This window comes from Haliotis rubra, unplaced genomic scaffold (assembly GCF_003918875.1).
Source record: "Haliotis rubra isolate DU_JTF1 unplaced genomic scaffold, ASM391887v1 Scf221, whole genome shotgun sequence".
Classification (NCBI taxonomy): Eukaryota; Metazoa; Mollusca; class Gastropoda; order Lepetellida; family Haliotidae; genus Haliotis; species Haliotis rubra.
Window position 1 is genome coordinate 1,497,989 of NW_025766237.1, and position 17,426 is coordinate 1,515,414.

A 17,426-nucleotide genomic window follows, 5' to 3' on the forward strand; every position below is an offset into this window, starting at 1 on the left:
TAAAGTCAGAAACAATTCATTCATTGCAAATTCAATGGCACCGACGATTTGAAATTTGGGAGATAATCGGGAAGGTGGCAGTTTATTGGCTTGGGGAGCAGAAAGTCTTGTGAAGTTTGAAGAATGTATTATTTACGCCATACTCACCAACAAGTGTCTCAAGGTAAGTTCAATGAAATCAAGCACTTGAAATCCTGGAGGATGTAGGGGAAGTGGCGATGGGTTGGCTCGAGGAGCAGAGTACCTTGAAGTTTGGTATTATTTATGCAAGGCATTTCTTTGGGTTTTTTAAAAGTCAGAAACAATGTATTCATTGCTAATACAATGGCACCGACGATATAAAATTTGGGAGATGATAGGGAAGGTGGCAATTTATTGGCTTGGGGAGCAGAGAGTCTTTTGAAGTTTGAAGAATGTATTATTCACGCCAGACACACCAACAAGTACCTCAAGGTAGACTCAATGAAACCGAACGTTTGAAATCGGGGAAGTGGTAGGGAAGGTGACGATTGATTGGCTAGGGGAGCAGAGTCTTTTGGAGTTTGGATAATGTATTATCTATACCAGGCATTTTCTATTTTTCAAACAGTTAAAAACATTGCTAATTCAATGGCACCGACGATATGAAATCGGGGAGGTGGTAGAGGAGGTAGCAGGCAAATGTAATTCAGAAAATTGTTTCATTTCTTTTTCATAAATATTCTGAGACAATGTAAGTAATCGCAGTCCCCAAACTTTCTTCGTGGAATATTGAATTTTTGGTCCCTAAGTAAATATACTGTCCATCTTATAAACTTTTAACTGTGTAAATGATATGAAATAGTTCTCTACTGTTTTCAGTAATACATGTTTTTTTCATTTTAGGCGGGTCAGGCGGCAACGTTCACTATAGAATTGACCGAAGATGTCCCGTTCATCACCTACGAGGTAATCGTCCGAACAAGATAGCTCTTTTTGACATAGTGCGGCTAGATTGCAAAACACCCCCAACACAATAATAAACCTTCTCACATAGTCCGTGTCCCTAAAATAGTATGTCCAAAAGTTTTGTGCCAAAATATATTTGAAACTTTTTGTTCAGTGTTAAATATAAAGTTATATATTGAAAGTTGTTCATTTTGTGTATATAGGTATTGTCCCGGGGGACTTTTGACATCACTGATCAAGTTAGTGTTGGGGGACAAAACCCTGTCCAGTTCAACGTTCCAGTATCTGCTACAATGGCCCCAGAAGCTCACATCATTGCTTACTACGTCAGGAAATCTGGGGAGGTTGTTGCTGATGGACTTAGTTTCAGTGTGGATGACATCTTCGACAACAAGGTAAACCTTTGTAGACAAACACAGAAAAAAAATAGATCAAATGCCAATCCTCACTTTATTTCGTGTAACACATAATTCTTAATATATCACAATTAACAGTTGTAAAATGATTGTAAATCAAGACTGATTAATCAATCTTTCAACATTTCAGGTGTCCATTGACTTCAGTCGCAACGAGTCAAAACCTCATGAAAACATTGATGTCTTGGTCAGCGCCGATCCCTGTCATCTGTCAATCTTCTGGTTGTCGACCAAAGTGTTCTTCTTCTGAAGTCCGGAAATGATATTACCACAGATCAGGTAAAACACTTTAAAAGAGATAAAACAGAAAGAGATTGAAGAAAGATTAAACAAGAAAAGGAATCAAGGTAAATAATCTCCAGATCTCCAGCCTTAATCCACTACCATATGCATTATTTACTGGAGCACACTTAATGTTCATGTACCGTGAAAAACTTCCTGTTTCATTAACAGGTTCTTGATGAACTGAAGACGTACAGCTCTGGACAAACTGATGGAGAATTTTCACCGGAAGTATTTGCCATTTCAAGCAGTTCGACACAAGCTTCTGATGTCTTCTCGGTTAGTGACCCTGTTTTCTGTTTATGATTTGAGGTTTTAACGTACATTTCTACTAAATGTTGCACACATATGATAGTTCAGTTAAATCTATCATGCTGATGTAAATAGGTTTCACACAAACTGGATACCAAGCTTTGACGTAGATCACACTGTATAATTCTGAACCTCACTAACTTGGAACCTTTTCAGGATGCTGGTCTTCTCGTTATCACTGATGCTAGATACTACGACTACAACTACTATGGCATTAATAAAGGTGAGGTAGATGACTTAATGTTGCTCATACTGTATAAATATACTTTCAACAGTTCTATTCATGATGCTAAGTTTTACAACAACGGGAAGTATCAGATCAAAGAGTTAGACATTTACGGAGTCAATATTTGTGCCACTCATCGAAGGGCAAATGTAATTTATGATTATAGGTTTTATGAGGGAGGCGTTTCACTGCCGAGTTTACTAGCAATACTTAAGAGATATGGCTGCAGGAGACACTTGTAATGGGCTGCCAAGTGTTACCAACATGGGAAATCAAATCCAGGGATTTAGCCTTAACCACGCCATTAGCCTAGCCTATTTAGTTTTGGTATTATGAGTAGAATACTCTCAAATCATACTTTTTAGATGTATACCTACCTACCTACCTACCTACCTACCTACCTACCTACCTACCTACTACATACATACATACCTACATACATACCATACCATACCATACCATACATACATACATACATACATACATACATACATACATACATACATACATACATACATACATACATACATACATACATACACATAGGTGTGCAGATTTTCAGTTATCCTACTCAATATTGTGCTCATCACTAGAGGGTAATGACTGCACACAGAATTCATTCAAGAAATTTAACTGGATAACCAAACTGCTACCACCGTTTATCGCCTGGGGAGCACGACAATGTCTATTTTGTGATGTGTTGCAGGACCGATTGGTTACACACCGATGCCTGGTGCCATACCTTATGGTTCACTAGCAGGAATGGGACACCTCGATAGGTTTGAAGGAGGTGAAAAGGGTTCGAAAGAACTTCCCAGAAACCTGGCTCTGGGTTAACAAGACAGTAGGGTAAGTGTATATAATCCTACGATAAATGGACTAGTTGGTACGAAATGCTACTGACTAGATTAACTGTCCATTTTAATTCGATGAATTTGATGTGTAAATCGGTTAATAACTGTAGTATGAGACGTCTTTTTAAACAACACATTTAATTTTTTTTCAGAGCTGACGGTAAAGCTACCATCAGTACCACCGTGCCTGACACTATCACCTCCTGGATCGCCAGCGCCTTTGCTGTCAACTCCGCCACAGGACTTGGTGTAGCCCCGTCTACTACAAAGGTATTAAAGGACGGTTGCTGTCCGAGATATTACATTATTTACTTCGTCCCTGCAAATAAGGATCTTACCTGAACCCCGAGGTATTATAGTATTTGCTTTCAACATAGCAATTACTTCACTTTCATCTCAATACCACTTCAACTTCAAGCAGTTTTCTTTGTATAGTGCAGAAAGAGAATGGGTATTTATTGTCAATCTGACCCTATTCACACCACTTGTTCAATTCAGATGGCAAGCACTTTCCGGAAAACATAGTTAATTAAATGGAATGCAACATTTGCTGCAATCTTATTTCTTACAATATTTTGTTAAATGTGAAAGTGATCCCTGAAATCTTTCGGGCCTTTCACTGCACATGAACCTTGTTCCACATGTGTACCTTGTTTTTCTTTCCCCCAAAGTGAAAAATAACCATGCAGAACCTAACATTCCAAAATCGGAAAACGCAAATGTTCACCAACATTTACACCTAAACCTGATATTTTTTAGCTGCGTGTGTTCAGCTCCTTCTTCGTGAGCTTGTCCATGCCTACCTCGGTGTTACGTGGAGAACAGGTCGTCATTCAAGCCAGTATCTTCAACTACCTCCCTAGTGATGTTGATGTGAGTTAATGATAAAAACAAATTCCATAGTTACCATCAACATATCAGTATAACACAATATGCTTCTTTATATAAAAAGAAATGGACGAGGTATAAACTTTTTACGATATCATTCCAACATGTTTGACAGGTGGTGGTGTCATTGCCAACTTCTACTGACTACACCAACGTGGTTGTCGACAGTACTGGGAAGACCAGGCAGGAGTCTAAGGACCAAACACATTACATCACGGTAGGTCGACATGGTGCTGCAAACGTGTCTCAGTATATTTTGTGTGTTTTCTTATATAATATGTGTTTGTGTGTCTGTGTTTTTTTACTAGCATGAATTCACCATCACCAAAACCTGTGTCTCCACAGATGAGTGCACCGTGTCGCCTCATGTCCTTCTAGCCGAGGACTTTCTATGAAAACTAATTAAATGAGTTTTCACATGGGTTGCGACAATTACACTCTGAATCATCGTATGTGTGTTTCCTGAATTCACAATAATTCAAGACACTACTGCCATTGTGTATTTATATTCTTTTTTAACTGTATGGTGAAATTGGCAATTGTCTGAGCACAAACTGGATTCTGATTCTGGATTCGGGGATAGCTGAGTATTTATTTATGGAATGTGTAATTTGCACCTCATTTCAACAAATTAGTATATCATCATTCCTTTCTAGTCGATATTGGCATTATCCTTTTTGTCAAATTTTGTTTCTGCAATTGTTCTGAGCGCTATATACACTGAGCCTTACTATGATTTGGTGATCTCTCTCAAGGTCAAATCCAACGAGCCCCAGACTGTGTACTTCCCCATCATTCCATCATCTCTGGGAGCTATCGACATCGAGGTGTCAGCACGAACAACTCTAGCCGCTGATGCTGTCAGGAGACAGCTCAATGTCCAGGTAATTAGTTTAGTAAAAAACATTATGTGCAAAATATTATAAATAATAACATTTAAATTGAAATATAATAATTGCAGTCTAGGGTAACACAACCGGAAAATGTTCTGAATTTAAAACGTCCATATTTTGTGACTTTTAGGTCGAAGGCATCCCCAAAGAATACAGCACACCTGTCTTCATCGAGCTGACACCAGGTGGTGCTGACTTCAACCAACAGATGGCACTTTCACTACCACCAGAGACGGTAACTGGTTCAGAGAAAGTCAGGGTCAAAGTAACAGGTAGGCGTACTGATTAACATTTATATGTTCAGGTCACTGTCAAAAGCAGCACAACCAGTTGAAGATAGTAAATCATATTCACCAATAGTGAAGGATCAGTGTACACCATGTACATCTCATTTGACGTGTTAAATGCCAGCGGTTCATATCACATAGGCCAATCCAGATGTTTCACTTTGCTAAGGGATACTTTTCTAGCAAGGTACTTGTTACAAAATCGCGAATCTCCATTTGTTTATGTATCATCTCCCATAATAGCTTACTAACGTGATTTTGACTTATCGTGTAGGTGACTTGATAGGCGCAAGTCTTGACAATCTGGAAAACCTTCTGGCACTTCCGACTGGATGTGGTGAACAGAACATGATGAACTTTGCACCAGATGTATATGTGGCCGATTACCTGTATGCAACTAAACAGATCACACCTGCCTTGGAGTCGAGGATCATGAGCTATCTGGAGCTAGGTATGTATACACGTATGACTAGCCTTGTGATGTAATGAACCCGTGAATCACGGCGGGGGCACCAGAAACGTGCTTCGCACATCGAACCGGCGTGACGAGCGAACGTTTTAACCACTTGGCTACCCCACTGCACAGCCGTTATTATAATCCCCAACGGCTACAAAGAAGGAGATGGATATGGATAATGGTATCTGTGTTATCTTAAAGACTGCGGTGAGGTCATCTTCTAGAAGTAATTCTCTTAAGCTCCGATATACCCATGTGATATTTCACAATAAACTTATACCTTATGCTCCCACCAGCTTCTTCGGGAACTATTTCTCATAAGCTCCAATATACCTATGTGATATTTCTCATTAAACTAATACTTTATGTTCCCATCAGCTTCTTCGTGAACTACTTTTCATAAACTCCGATATACCTATGTGATATTTCACAATAAACAAATACTTTATGTTCCCATCAGCTTCTGTGGATGGTTTACAATGAGTGAAAGTTTCTGGTAACAATGTTCCTGAAACGTCTGCGTGCAATACATGCATACCCTACAGACCAAAAGTGATTCGGTCATAACTTGTGCTCTAATGTATTTCGAAGTTGGTTGATCTTTTCTCCAAAAGATGTTCTCTACTTCCCCTTTGTCTCTTCTTCAGGATACCAGAGGGAACTGGCCTATCAGAGATATGATGGATCCTTCAGTCCTTTCGGAGACCGAGATGAGGCAGGACACATGTGGTGAGTTTTCACTGTCCCTTCAAACAGAAGCTGCAATCAGATGCAAACTGCCAGAACAGTCCCATTGTGGTAGCGTTTTTATCTAATGTTGAGGGGATTCTAACATTCAGATTTGTTTCATAATCCTCAGGCTGACTGCATTTGTAGCCAGAACTTTCCATCAGGCAAGACCCTACATCTTCGTGGGCAACCAGACTCTAGGAAATGCACTCAACTGGATGGCCAACAGACAGAATCTCGATGGGTCCTTCAATGAACCTGGACTAGTTTTTGACAGACAAATGAAGGTAGTTATCATGCCCACTATTCACTCAATATGTCAATTCGCTGATATTTCACCCAAGAGACACTGGCAGACAACTAAATGTAGTGATTTCTTTCACACATGACTTCTCAATAGTTAAGGTTAAACGTGTCTGTTGTTGATCTTATTAGATGGTTGTTTTTTGTTCAATTTTAGAGCTCCAAAGCTTCATTGACTGCTATGGCCTTGCTCGCCTTCCTTGAGAACCAAGACATTAGCGGGTTTGGTGTAAGTACAAATACTGTTCCTTCCAGAATTTGTAATGAAAGACTTAAATGTAGAAATGACTGACCAAAACAAAAATAAACAAGAAAACATCAGTGATCGAACAGAAGTATAATAAACTTGAAACTGAGCTTGAAAAACACATGTTTATTTAATTAACAGATTAATGAGTACACACTGGGAAACGCCACTGTGAATGCCACGAAGTACCTGGAGTCAGTGGCTCCCTCTATCACGGATCCCTTCACTCTTGCCATTGTCAGCTACGCCTTGTCTGAGGCTGGTCAGCTCTGTAGCGGATGTCACGTTCACCAAACTCAACGCTGCAGCTGAGGTTAAAGGTAAATTGGTTATGCATTGATGCCACTTATTGAACATTACTACATTATCAACTGTAGATATCTCCGCCGCCATATAGCTGGAATATTGCTGAGTGCGGCGTAAAACTAAACTCACTCACTCACTCTGTAGATATCTCAGCTTCATTGAAAGCAAAATTATACGAATGTGATACAGTTCCTGAGGTACACCGTTTGTCTTTTTTGTCGTTGTGATGTCTTTGGTACACACTGCATAATATAAAAACATTTGCTGAAAAGGTGTGATCATTACATTATTTTCAGATACACTCAAACACTGGACCGAACCCAATACCGCCTCCTCTAACTACTACACAAAATGGACTCCTCCACACACCCAAGCCCAACCAATTGACATCCAGACTACAGCCTATGCCCTACTGGCGTCGTCTTCACGTGGTGATCTCAAAGGAGGTCTTCCAATCACAAACTGGTTGACGTCACAGAGGAACCCTTATGGCGGCTTCTCTTCAACACAGGTCAGTGTGTAGTCATGGTGGTCCGATGTCCCCGTTACTTAGTCTGTGTGCAGCTTCGTGCTGGATACAGTTTGAACTGGTAAGAAAGAATCAATCAAAGATCATTATATGTTCGCTGAAAAGCATCTTTGTTTTTAAACATATGTGGGAAAGACATCCCCCACGTGCCGAATTTTTTGGACCTGCGTTCTTCAGGGTTAAGAAAACAGACATGGCGATGACAAACCACAGATCATGAAACAGACGAAGCAGGGATTCGAACCCATGACCTGTGGGTCAGTCTAATGAGAAAGGAAGGCTCATACATAATTGGTGTTACGCAGCAACAGGCTACTTCATAACTTTCCCCATGTCTCTAGTTACTTCATTTTATTAGTCTACTTACTCAAACCTTGCATATTGACAGGACACAATGGTGGCTCTGCACGCACTCACTGACTATGCCCGACGCACACACTTCCGGATTCCAAGCAGAGGTTGACATCAAGAGCGGAAGTGACAGCCAGCACATATCTGTGACAGACAACAACGCACTTGTGCTGCAGTCTAGAGAGGTAGGCTGGAAATAACTTCGATAAACATCTGACAAATGCCTTCAAGCAAAGATTTGAATCACAAATGAGAAAGAACACAAATCGGGGAATGACGAATAATTTTGTATTGAAATCTCGTGAATTCATTTATCCAGACACACAGGGAAGTCTTGGAATATCTCAACACATGTATAACAACTGTTGATTTTTTGTGTATCATGTTTTTGTCCCCAGTTGACGACATTCCCCAAACAAGTATCTCTCACTGCCACTGGTAAAGGTGTTGTTTATGCTGAGGTGAGACATCAACTCTTATTCTCCTTATGAAAACCACAGGCAATTATGATTCAAAAACTCTTTGTTATAAGAACATTTTTTTCAAAGCAAAGACGTAAATATATCTTGGTCTGTACATGTCATCTGTTTGGGTATATGACTGAAAATTATACCTTCACTTTAGAACACGAGTTCTAGTGGAATTATTTCATCCAGACTGTTCGTTGTATACAAATTGTAATGTGAAATTGAAACAGAAAAATATGTTTGTGTTTTGAAACATAAAGCAAACTAATATCCCTGCCTCAATAAAGTCCCGTCCCACCAACCATCGACACATTCACACTGAATAACGAATGCCAAAGAATGAAAACCCTAATAAAGTTCTTAATCCGCGTCTAGGTTGATGTGTTCTTCAACGTGGAGGCAGAGATGGGCAAACCATCCTTTGACATCAGCACCGTACTCTTTGATGACACCATCAACAACTTCAGACTCATGACCTGCACCAAGTAAGGAGGGGCCAACAGTTTTAAAACAAAGAAACAATCGAAAGAAACACAGACTCCATAATATAACCGGAATTTGAATGGACTCTGCTTTAAGCAGATATTTCCATATATTTGAAAAGGGTTTTGTTGCTTTCAGTATCTAGCAGTTGTTTGTTTCTTAGTTGTTTAACCTTAACTACAGCCATATTCCATCTACAAAATGTCTGATGGTGAAACTTTCGACCCCGTTGGCTGGTCCAAAAATCATAACAATGTTTTGTATACTAGCCACATAAAGAAACGGTGCACACAGAAAATGCCCTCATAATTGGAATACAACACAGCAAAGACGAAATGATGTAGACACGTTATAAGCTGGAAGTATCTGACCACAAGAAAATGTCAAAAGAACATGAACAATATCCGTAACGATGACGTCAGAAGTTCAAAATCGAGTAGGAGGTCACACGACGAAGTCACAAAGTCAATAACGGGTATGACCACCGTGTGCGTGAAGCACAGACGTGCATCCAAGACGCATAGAGGCCAGCAAATGAGCATTGAAGGACTGGGGAATGGTCTGGGACGTGGTCATTGCTGTCTGGAACCTGTATCTGAGATGAGTCACCTGAATCCATCTGTCTTGTCTTGGAGTCGTTACGTCGGGAACGCCCAGAACGTGGGTGGTCGGCGACGTCATTACTGTTTCGATAACGCCCTGACCCATGCAGATACCATGTTACGATGGCATTGGAAATGTGCTGCCACCTGTTGTTGGCTCATTCCTGCTCGAACCATTCCAATGGCTGCATGACGTTGAGCAAATGTTAATCTTGGCATGATGTGCATGTGACTGGGCTCATGTGAATTGATGAACGTTTGAATGACCAAAGATCAAGCTTTCGACAGTGACAGCAATTTCAGAGTTTCACATCTGTACGGGCTGCACATTGCAGTAACACACAGTTATGACACTGCATGCGGGAGCATTTGATTTGTTCTATGTTCACTTATCTCAGATACGCTGTGGCCTATACAACGTCCATTTGTATGTACAGTATACATGCCTGTCCACATAATTCTAACAAATTTATTTTGCATGGTGACGAACAACGAGAAATGTTGGAGAGAAGCTATTAAATGTTCGTCAAAGAAATAATTGTGATTAACGATTAGGGTGGTTGAAGAAAGGATCCAGTGGCATGACGGCGGTGGATCTATAGGCCCTGATATGAAGTCAATTGTTGGCCTTACACGTGTTGAAGACGAATGTTGTTGCATTTATTTCTACATCTCAGTAATCATGTAGCGTTTTTAATCTTTACGGAAGTTACAGAAAACTGAACTCAGAAAATGGTCTCCTTGTTGCCTGAGAACCGGCATGGTGACCGAAAGCCCAGCTGTACAGTCTACGATTACTCAGTGAGTAATGTAATTACAGTTGAAGACGGCATTTTTTTTACCAGAATCATGACGGAAACAGATGAACTAGAAATGGCGTGTTTGTTGCCGGTACATACATATCCCCTGGCTATATAAATAAGAGCGTATTGGTGTCAACCGGCTAGTAACTGTATTTTTCTGTATTTTCTGAGATTTACCGAATACTGAACTAGAAATGTTCACCCTGTTGCCGGATTCATATGAAATTGTAAACCGGAGTACTCAAGAATCCAATTTGTAGATTTTAGAATGACAAACAGATAATAGCATGTTTGTGTACGTCATACCAGCTATCAAAATGGAGTATTGGTGTCAGCGTAAGAATTAAATGTGGTTGGTTTTCTCTTTCAGGTAACCAAGGTGCTACATTCTATGAAACCCGCAGTCTCAAGAAGGCCACCATCTGTGATGTGTGTCGCAAGTGTTGCCCCCCAGGTGAGGTCCTAGGTTATCTCCCTTTGGCGTGGTGCTCATTTCTATAAAGACTGAAGTGGCGGATGGGTAGCCTAATGGCTAATCGCAACGTAGAAGACCCGGATTCGATTCCACACATATATGTGAAACCCATTTCTGGTGTCCCCCGCCGTGATATTTCTGGAAATGTTGCTAAAAGCAGTGAAAAACATATCCACTCACTCATTAGAAATACTAAGATTCTGTACCTTATATTCAAAAGATTTGCTAAATTGTAAAGTATCGAGATCTTACTGTTTAAGAGAGAATTTTGTTTCAAACTAGGAACTCCAGTATCATTGTGCTTCGTATCTACTACATTATTAATGTTAAAGCTGATTGATGATGCTTGCTTAAGTCATTTGAAATGCTTGATGTCTATTTTCAGGCGTAAGGATGACGAAGACAGATGAAGATGGATAAAGTTCATTATGTTAACATAAAAAAATAAATGCCTGAAAAAGGTGTATACTGGTTGGTCGTTTTTGCAAGAGGCAGGCCATCCTCCTCATTATCAGGCAATGCTTTATTTGGATATTATACCTGTGTTCTTTTCTTATGAGTTCAGTTGAAACCAAATGTTTAGTAAGTCTTAGTAGTATTTCATAATGTATACTGATATGTCATGTGTATATATATACACAGTGTTATGATGAAACAGGAAACAACAAACAAAATGCTATATGATTTTCCATGGAAATGCAGCATTCTGAGACTTTATTGAACGTACAAGTCATATAGCGTGCCCTGTTTTCCGTTGTGAGGAAGGCTTTGTTATAAATTTGACTAAAGGAATGAAGAATGAAGAACTGACACCAAGTGTGTTAGGAATGAGATTTGGTAATGGAATCGACAGCAAGAAATATGTATACAGCCTTTCAACACTGTCATATTTCAGTGTGAAATACTGTACAAGAGTCAGGAATTCGTTTCATAATATACCCACATCGGAGTGTCATAGCGATCATCTCCCAGATGGAACCTTGGTTCCACTGGGTCTCGGCATCGACTGCAGCAGGGTGATTTATGGGGAGATATATTCACATAATAGAACAATACATGCACATGAAGTTCAGCATCCAGTATCACTGCAATATTTGAAACAGGCATCAGCTGCGTGTAGAAACGTGCGATGTATCCACGTCTTGTGTCACGTAGTCTAGGACTGCAAGGCAATGCATAAACTCTGATTAGCCTAAACCCAATGAAAGAAAGGGGTACAAAAATCGCACCCTGCGTTATACAATACGTTTTGTTCCGTTTGGTTCTCCCGTGATACTCTCACCATAGTCTAGGAGTGCAAGACAGTGCTTAAAATCCCGATTAGCCTTTCAAAACCTTATAGAAGAAAAGGGTGCTTAAACGCGCCCTAAAAACTACAATGATGACATATATCTCGTTGAAGCAGAAAATACAAGTGAAAACACATCTGATGATAATTCACTAGCAAATTACCTTTTGGCCACAGCCGGCACACTGGGAACATATCTGGCAGAAATTCGACGTCTTCAGTCTACGCGGCTGGTAGGAGACCACAGTGTTATCATCTGTAACAGATAGCACATTACAAGTGACCACAATGTTATCATCTGTGAAAGCGTGCACATTACGAGTGACCACAATGTTATCATCTGTGAAAGATAGCACATTACAAGTGACCACAATGTTATCATCTGTAACAGATAGCACATTACGAGTGACCACAATGTTATCATCTGTAACAGATAGCACATTACAAGTGACCACAATGTTATCATCTGTGAAAGAGAGCACATTACAAGTGACCACAATGTTATCATATGTGAAGATAGCACATTACAAGTGACCACAATGTTATCATATGTGAAGATAGCACATTACGAGTGACCACAATGTTATCATCTGTGAAAGATAGCACATTACAAGTGACCACAATGTTATCATATGTGAAAGATAGCACATTACAAGTGACCACAATGTTATCATCTGTAACAGATAGCACATTACGAGTGACCACAATGTTATCATCTGTAACAGATAGCACATTACAAGTGACCACAATGTTATCATCTGTGAAAGAGAGCACATTACAAGTGACCACAATGTTATCATATGTGAAAGATAGCACATTACGAGTGACCACAATGTTATCATATGTGAAAGATAGCACATTACGAGTGACCACAATGTTATCATCTGTGAAAGAGAGCACATTACAAGTGACCACAATGTTATCATCTGTGAAAGATAGCACATTACAAGTGACCACAATGTTATCATATGTGAAAGATAGCACATTACGAGTGACCACAATGTTATCATCTGTGAAAGATAGCACATTACGAGTGACCACAATGTTATCATCTGTGAAAGAGAGCACATTACAAGTGACCACAATGTTATCATCTGTGAAAGATAGCACATTACGAGTGACCACAATGTTATCATATGTGAAAGATAGCACATTACGAGTGACCACAATGTTATCATATGTGAAAGATAGCACATTACAAGTGACCACAATGTTATCATCTGTGAAAGATAGCACATTGCAAGTGACCACAATGTTATCATATGTGAAAGATAGCTACATTACAGAAAGTGACCACAATGTTATCATATGTGAAAGATAGCACATTACAAGTGACCACAATGTTATCATCTGTGAAGATAGCACATTACGAGTGACCACAATGTTATCATATGTGAAAGATAGCACATTACGAGTGACCACAATGTTATATCATCTGTGAAAGATAGCACATTACAAGTGACCACTATGTTATCATATCAGAAAGATAGCACATTACAAGTGACCAAAATGTTATCATCTGTGAAGATAGCACATTACGAGTGACCACAATGTTATCATCTGTGAAAGATAGCACATTACAAGTGACCACTATGTTTATCATGTGTGAAGATAGCACATTACAAGTGACCAAAATGTTATCATCTGTGAAAGATAGCACATTGCAAGTGACCACAATGTTATCATATGTGAAAGATAGCACATTACGAGTGACCACAATGTTATCATCTGTGAAAGATAGCACATTACGAGTGACGGTGTTGTTATCATCTGTGAAAGATAGCACATTACGAGTGACCACAATGTTATCATATGTGAAAGATAGCACATTACGAGTGACCACAATGTTATCATCTGTGAAAGATAGCACATTACAAGTGACCACAATGTTATCATCTGTGAAAGATAGCACATTACAAGTGACCACAATGTAATCATGTGTGAAAGATATCACATAACAAGTGACCACAATGTTATCATCTGTGAAAGATAGCACATTACGAGTGACCACAATGTTATCATCTGTGAAAGATAGCACATTACAAGTGACCACAATGTTATCATCTGTGAAAGATAGCACATTACAAGTGACCACAATGTTATCATCTGTGAAAGATAGCTCATTACGAGTGACCACAATGTTATTATCTGTGAAAGATAGCACATTATAAGTGACCACAATGTTATCATCTGTGAAAGAGAGCACATTACAAGTGACCACAATGTAATCATGTGTGAAAGATAGCATTACATTACAAGTGACCACAATGTTATCTGTGAAAGAGAGCACATTACAAGTGACCACAATGTTATCATCTGTGAAAGAGAGCACATAACAGGTGACCACAATGTTATCATATGTGAAAGATAGCTACTACAACAAGTGACCACAATGTTAACATCTGTAACACAACGCATTACATTTGGTAACATTTTGTGTCAGAACTTAATTAAATTACGTTGTATCACGTTTATGGACAAAGGTCCTCTAACATCCCATAACGTTACCATGACAACATGAATATTATGAAGCAACCATACCGCCAGTCACATAATGTTGTTCCCTTGTTACTTAGCTTGTAAGAGTCCCAATTGGTCCAATATAATATAACTCACTTGGCTTGTAATAATCCACCATGGAAATGTAGACAGGTTTGTTCCCAGCCACCATGCTCGTCCTGGAGCAAGACAGCTTCATGCACGTGGATGTCTTCCCAACCTACACAGAATACATAAGTATGTTGAGCAAAGACACATGGCACAACGAAACCTGATGATTCCTATCTCAACCACGACTGGTGATATGCTGGAAACCAACCCAGTATATAACTCGGTCTGGATATTTCCAGGCCAAACCATTATGTTCAGGAAATAACTATTTCAACTTCAGAGGTATTCCACAAACACAGTGCAATACTATTCATCCATGAGGGTGAGGAAAGGATGATGGGATGTTGAACAATGTCTTTGCTAAAGGTGGTAGAGATGTGTAGGTGTTGTCTAGGTGATGTGCAGATTATGACTTAGAGGCCAATGTCCAAGAATGAGGAAGTGTTCATTCAGATGTGTATATTGGGATGTGGTTACAATAGAGTTGTGAGAGGCTTATTTCTGACACACATGCGAGTGATGTAAGGTAAAAATCTCCAGTTTGTTTCTCTACTCTTTGAAGCCAATGAAAAGAAGCTATGTTGGCATGGCCAATATACCGGCATTTTATACACATTGTCCACCAACTTGTAGCAAAGAATAAACTTACTGCCAGTAACCAGCGCCGTAGTGGCTGGAGTGGGTTAGATCGCTGACTTTGTGCAATGATGATGAGGTGGCTAACTCTGAGGAGTGTGGGTTCGAATCAAGTTGGGACTCAACCCAAAAAATTGTAGAATATGTGCTTTACTGAGGATTTGCTATTTCAAAAATATAATTATAGAGTATAAAACCTACCGAGTCAAAGTAGGCGATGACTTGACCGTCTGTCTGCTCCAGGCGTTTTCAGTCCCGCAAATGTTGCCTGCGCTGGTGAGGATCAGCCGTGAACCCGGAGGAACTTCGGATCGTCTGAACACACATCCACTGGATCCCTCCTGAAGTGATGTCTGTCAAGAGGAGGAAATATGTAGATTTAGAATAAAAATATTTGTTTCCTTACCCTGACTCCTAACCGCTTATCTCCATCTTCCCGAAATGTTGTGGACGCGCCATGTGTGAGTGAGTGAGGTTTAGTTTTACGCCGCACTCAGCAATATTCCAGCTATATGGTGGCGGTAGTCTGTTAATAATCGAGTCTGGACCAAACAATCCAGTGATCAACAGCATTAGGGCATCGATTGCGCACTTAAGGAACTGATGACATATGTTAACCAAGTCAGCGAGCCTGACCATCCGATCCCAAGTTAGTCGCCTCTAAACGACAAGCGTTGGTTGCCTGAAGGCACACATTCTAACCCGGACCTTCACGGGTACGTCAAGTGATGCAGAGGAAACAGAAAGAACAGATATGTCACCTAAACGCACCTTTGTGCACACAGTGGAACAAGCCAACTAATCCTGCTTAATATCTCTATTTTTTTAGTCCGAAGATATATACGGATTTGAGCGGGGATGGTTGAGTATAAAAATAATCAGATTGTGCGTTTTGAGCATCCTTTAATTTGTGCAATATCAGCAGAATATGAAGATTGGAAAATATAGACTTCTCCATGGAACAAATAAGGGAACGCACATGAAGAAATTACAAGTGTTCCGCTGTTCTTCCAGGATTGATCCTGAGTTATGCATTGCACTGTGATTGAGATAAATAAATAGAAAGTAGACACTTGTACTTTCCAAAGCGTTTTCCTTATTTGTTTTCCATGAGTATATATACAAATTTACATTATTACTAACTAACGTGGTATAGTCTGGGGAACAAGCCAAGGACGTAAATGAGGGTGAGGAGATCATTGTTTTCGGACACACCGTTAATATGCGCTATCTACACAGAGAAAATATGATTTTACACGACTTCCTTGGCCGACTGTGCACACCATATTACAAGGACATGATAGGAACACATACTTACGGAACATGTCATGAGTAGAAGCCGTTGATGGTGTCGTCGAGGGCACCGTGCTGACGTCGAAAACGTCATTGTCATCGCCCACAGAGTCCACGTTAAAACATGCCCAACTAGAAACGAAAGAAAATGTTAAGATACGACGACAACATGAACTAAAATTAGTGCCTAGGTATGCGAGCATTACGTATAACCGTATGCTCAATGGTATGTGAGATCTTGAGATCAGATTGGAAGCAACGTTCGCCATGGAGAGCCCTTTGATGGCCATGATGATGGAACAACCGTGTTTGGCAGCTTGATTCACACTACAAAAGCACGATGCACACACGTCTCGTCTCACCTTAGGCAAAGTGAGTTTGTTCCATAAATCTGCCTTTTGTTCACTTACCCAGAAGAGAAAATCGGTACCCGATGGGACGAAGTCATATGATCTTCCAGCCCTCACAGGCAGCGTGGGTTATCCGGGTAATAATGACCATCAAGCCGTATGCGCTTAGAATCACAATGTCGCTGCGGGTAAGTTCTGCGCCCCCATTTGGCCAGAAGCCATTATTATTTATTATTATTGGCGGAAGTGTTTAATCTTTACGAGGCATGCCAACACAAAGGTACTGCACCTCAACAACAGCGAAACCACTTCCCTTCTGCGGAAATCTTCAACACTGATGGAATGAACGATAGCTGAATTCAGAATATAAGATATCATTAGATTCATTTAAAGGGTTCGTGAACATTTCCAG

The 17,426-nt window shown here is 40.0% G+C and overlaps 2 protein-coding genes and 1 long non-coding RNA gene across 3 annotated transcripts in view; 2 read left to right on the top strand and 1 right to left on the bottom strand.

The window, feature by feature from the left end:
• LOC124277429 (CD109 antigen-like) overlaps positions 1-11,297 on the top strand; it is an 84,935-nt gene extending 73,638 nt beyond the window's left edge. The window contains exon 37 of the mRNA XM_046713129.1: positions 11,223-11,297. Coding sequence (XP_046569085.1) covers positions 11,223-11,228 — 6 coding nt within the window. The 3' untranslated portion in view covers positions 11,229-11,297. The remainder of the gene's footprint in view (positions 1-11,222) is intronic.
• On the top strand, positions 1,551-7,141 carry LOC124277432 (CD109 antigen-like). The gene is made up of 14 exons (XM_046713131.1): positions 1,551-1,622; positions 1,797-1,904; positions 2,094-2,160; positions 2,870-3,012; positions 3,170-3,287; positions 3,777-3,890; positions 4,021-4,122; positions 4,661-4,789; positions 4,929-5,070; positions 5,360-5,536; positions 6,190-6,271; positions 6,402-6,558; positions 6,732-6,803; positions 6,963-7,141. The coding sequence occupies exons 6-14, from the start codon at positions 3,813-3,815 to the stop codon at positions 7,131-7,133; spliced, it is 1,110 nt and encodes a 369-aa protein (XP_046569087.1). The 5' UTR covers positions 1,551-1,622; positions 1,797-1,904; positions 2,094-2,160; positions 2,870-3,012; positions 3,170-3,287; positions 3,777-3,812; the 3' UTR covers positions 7,134-7,141.
• A 251-nt stretch (positions 11,298-11,548) lies between the features above and the next one.
• LOC124277396 lies at positions 11,549-15,659 on the bottom strand. Its single transcript, XR_006898814.1, has 4 exons — positions 15,573-15,659; positions 14,742-14,844; positions 12,290-12,381; positions 11,549-11,999 (listed from the first exon to the last, which is right to left on the bottom strand). It is a non-coding gene; the product is annotated as an uncharacterized LOC124277396 (long non-coding RNA).
• Positions 15,660-17,426: the final 1,767 nt, after the last annotated feature.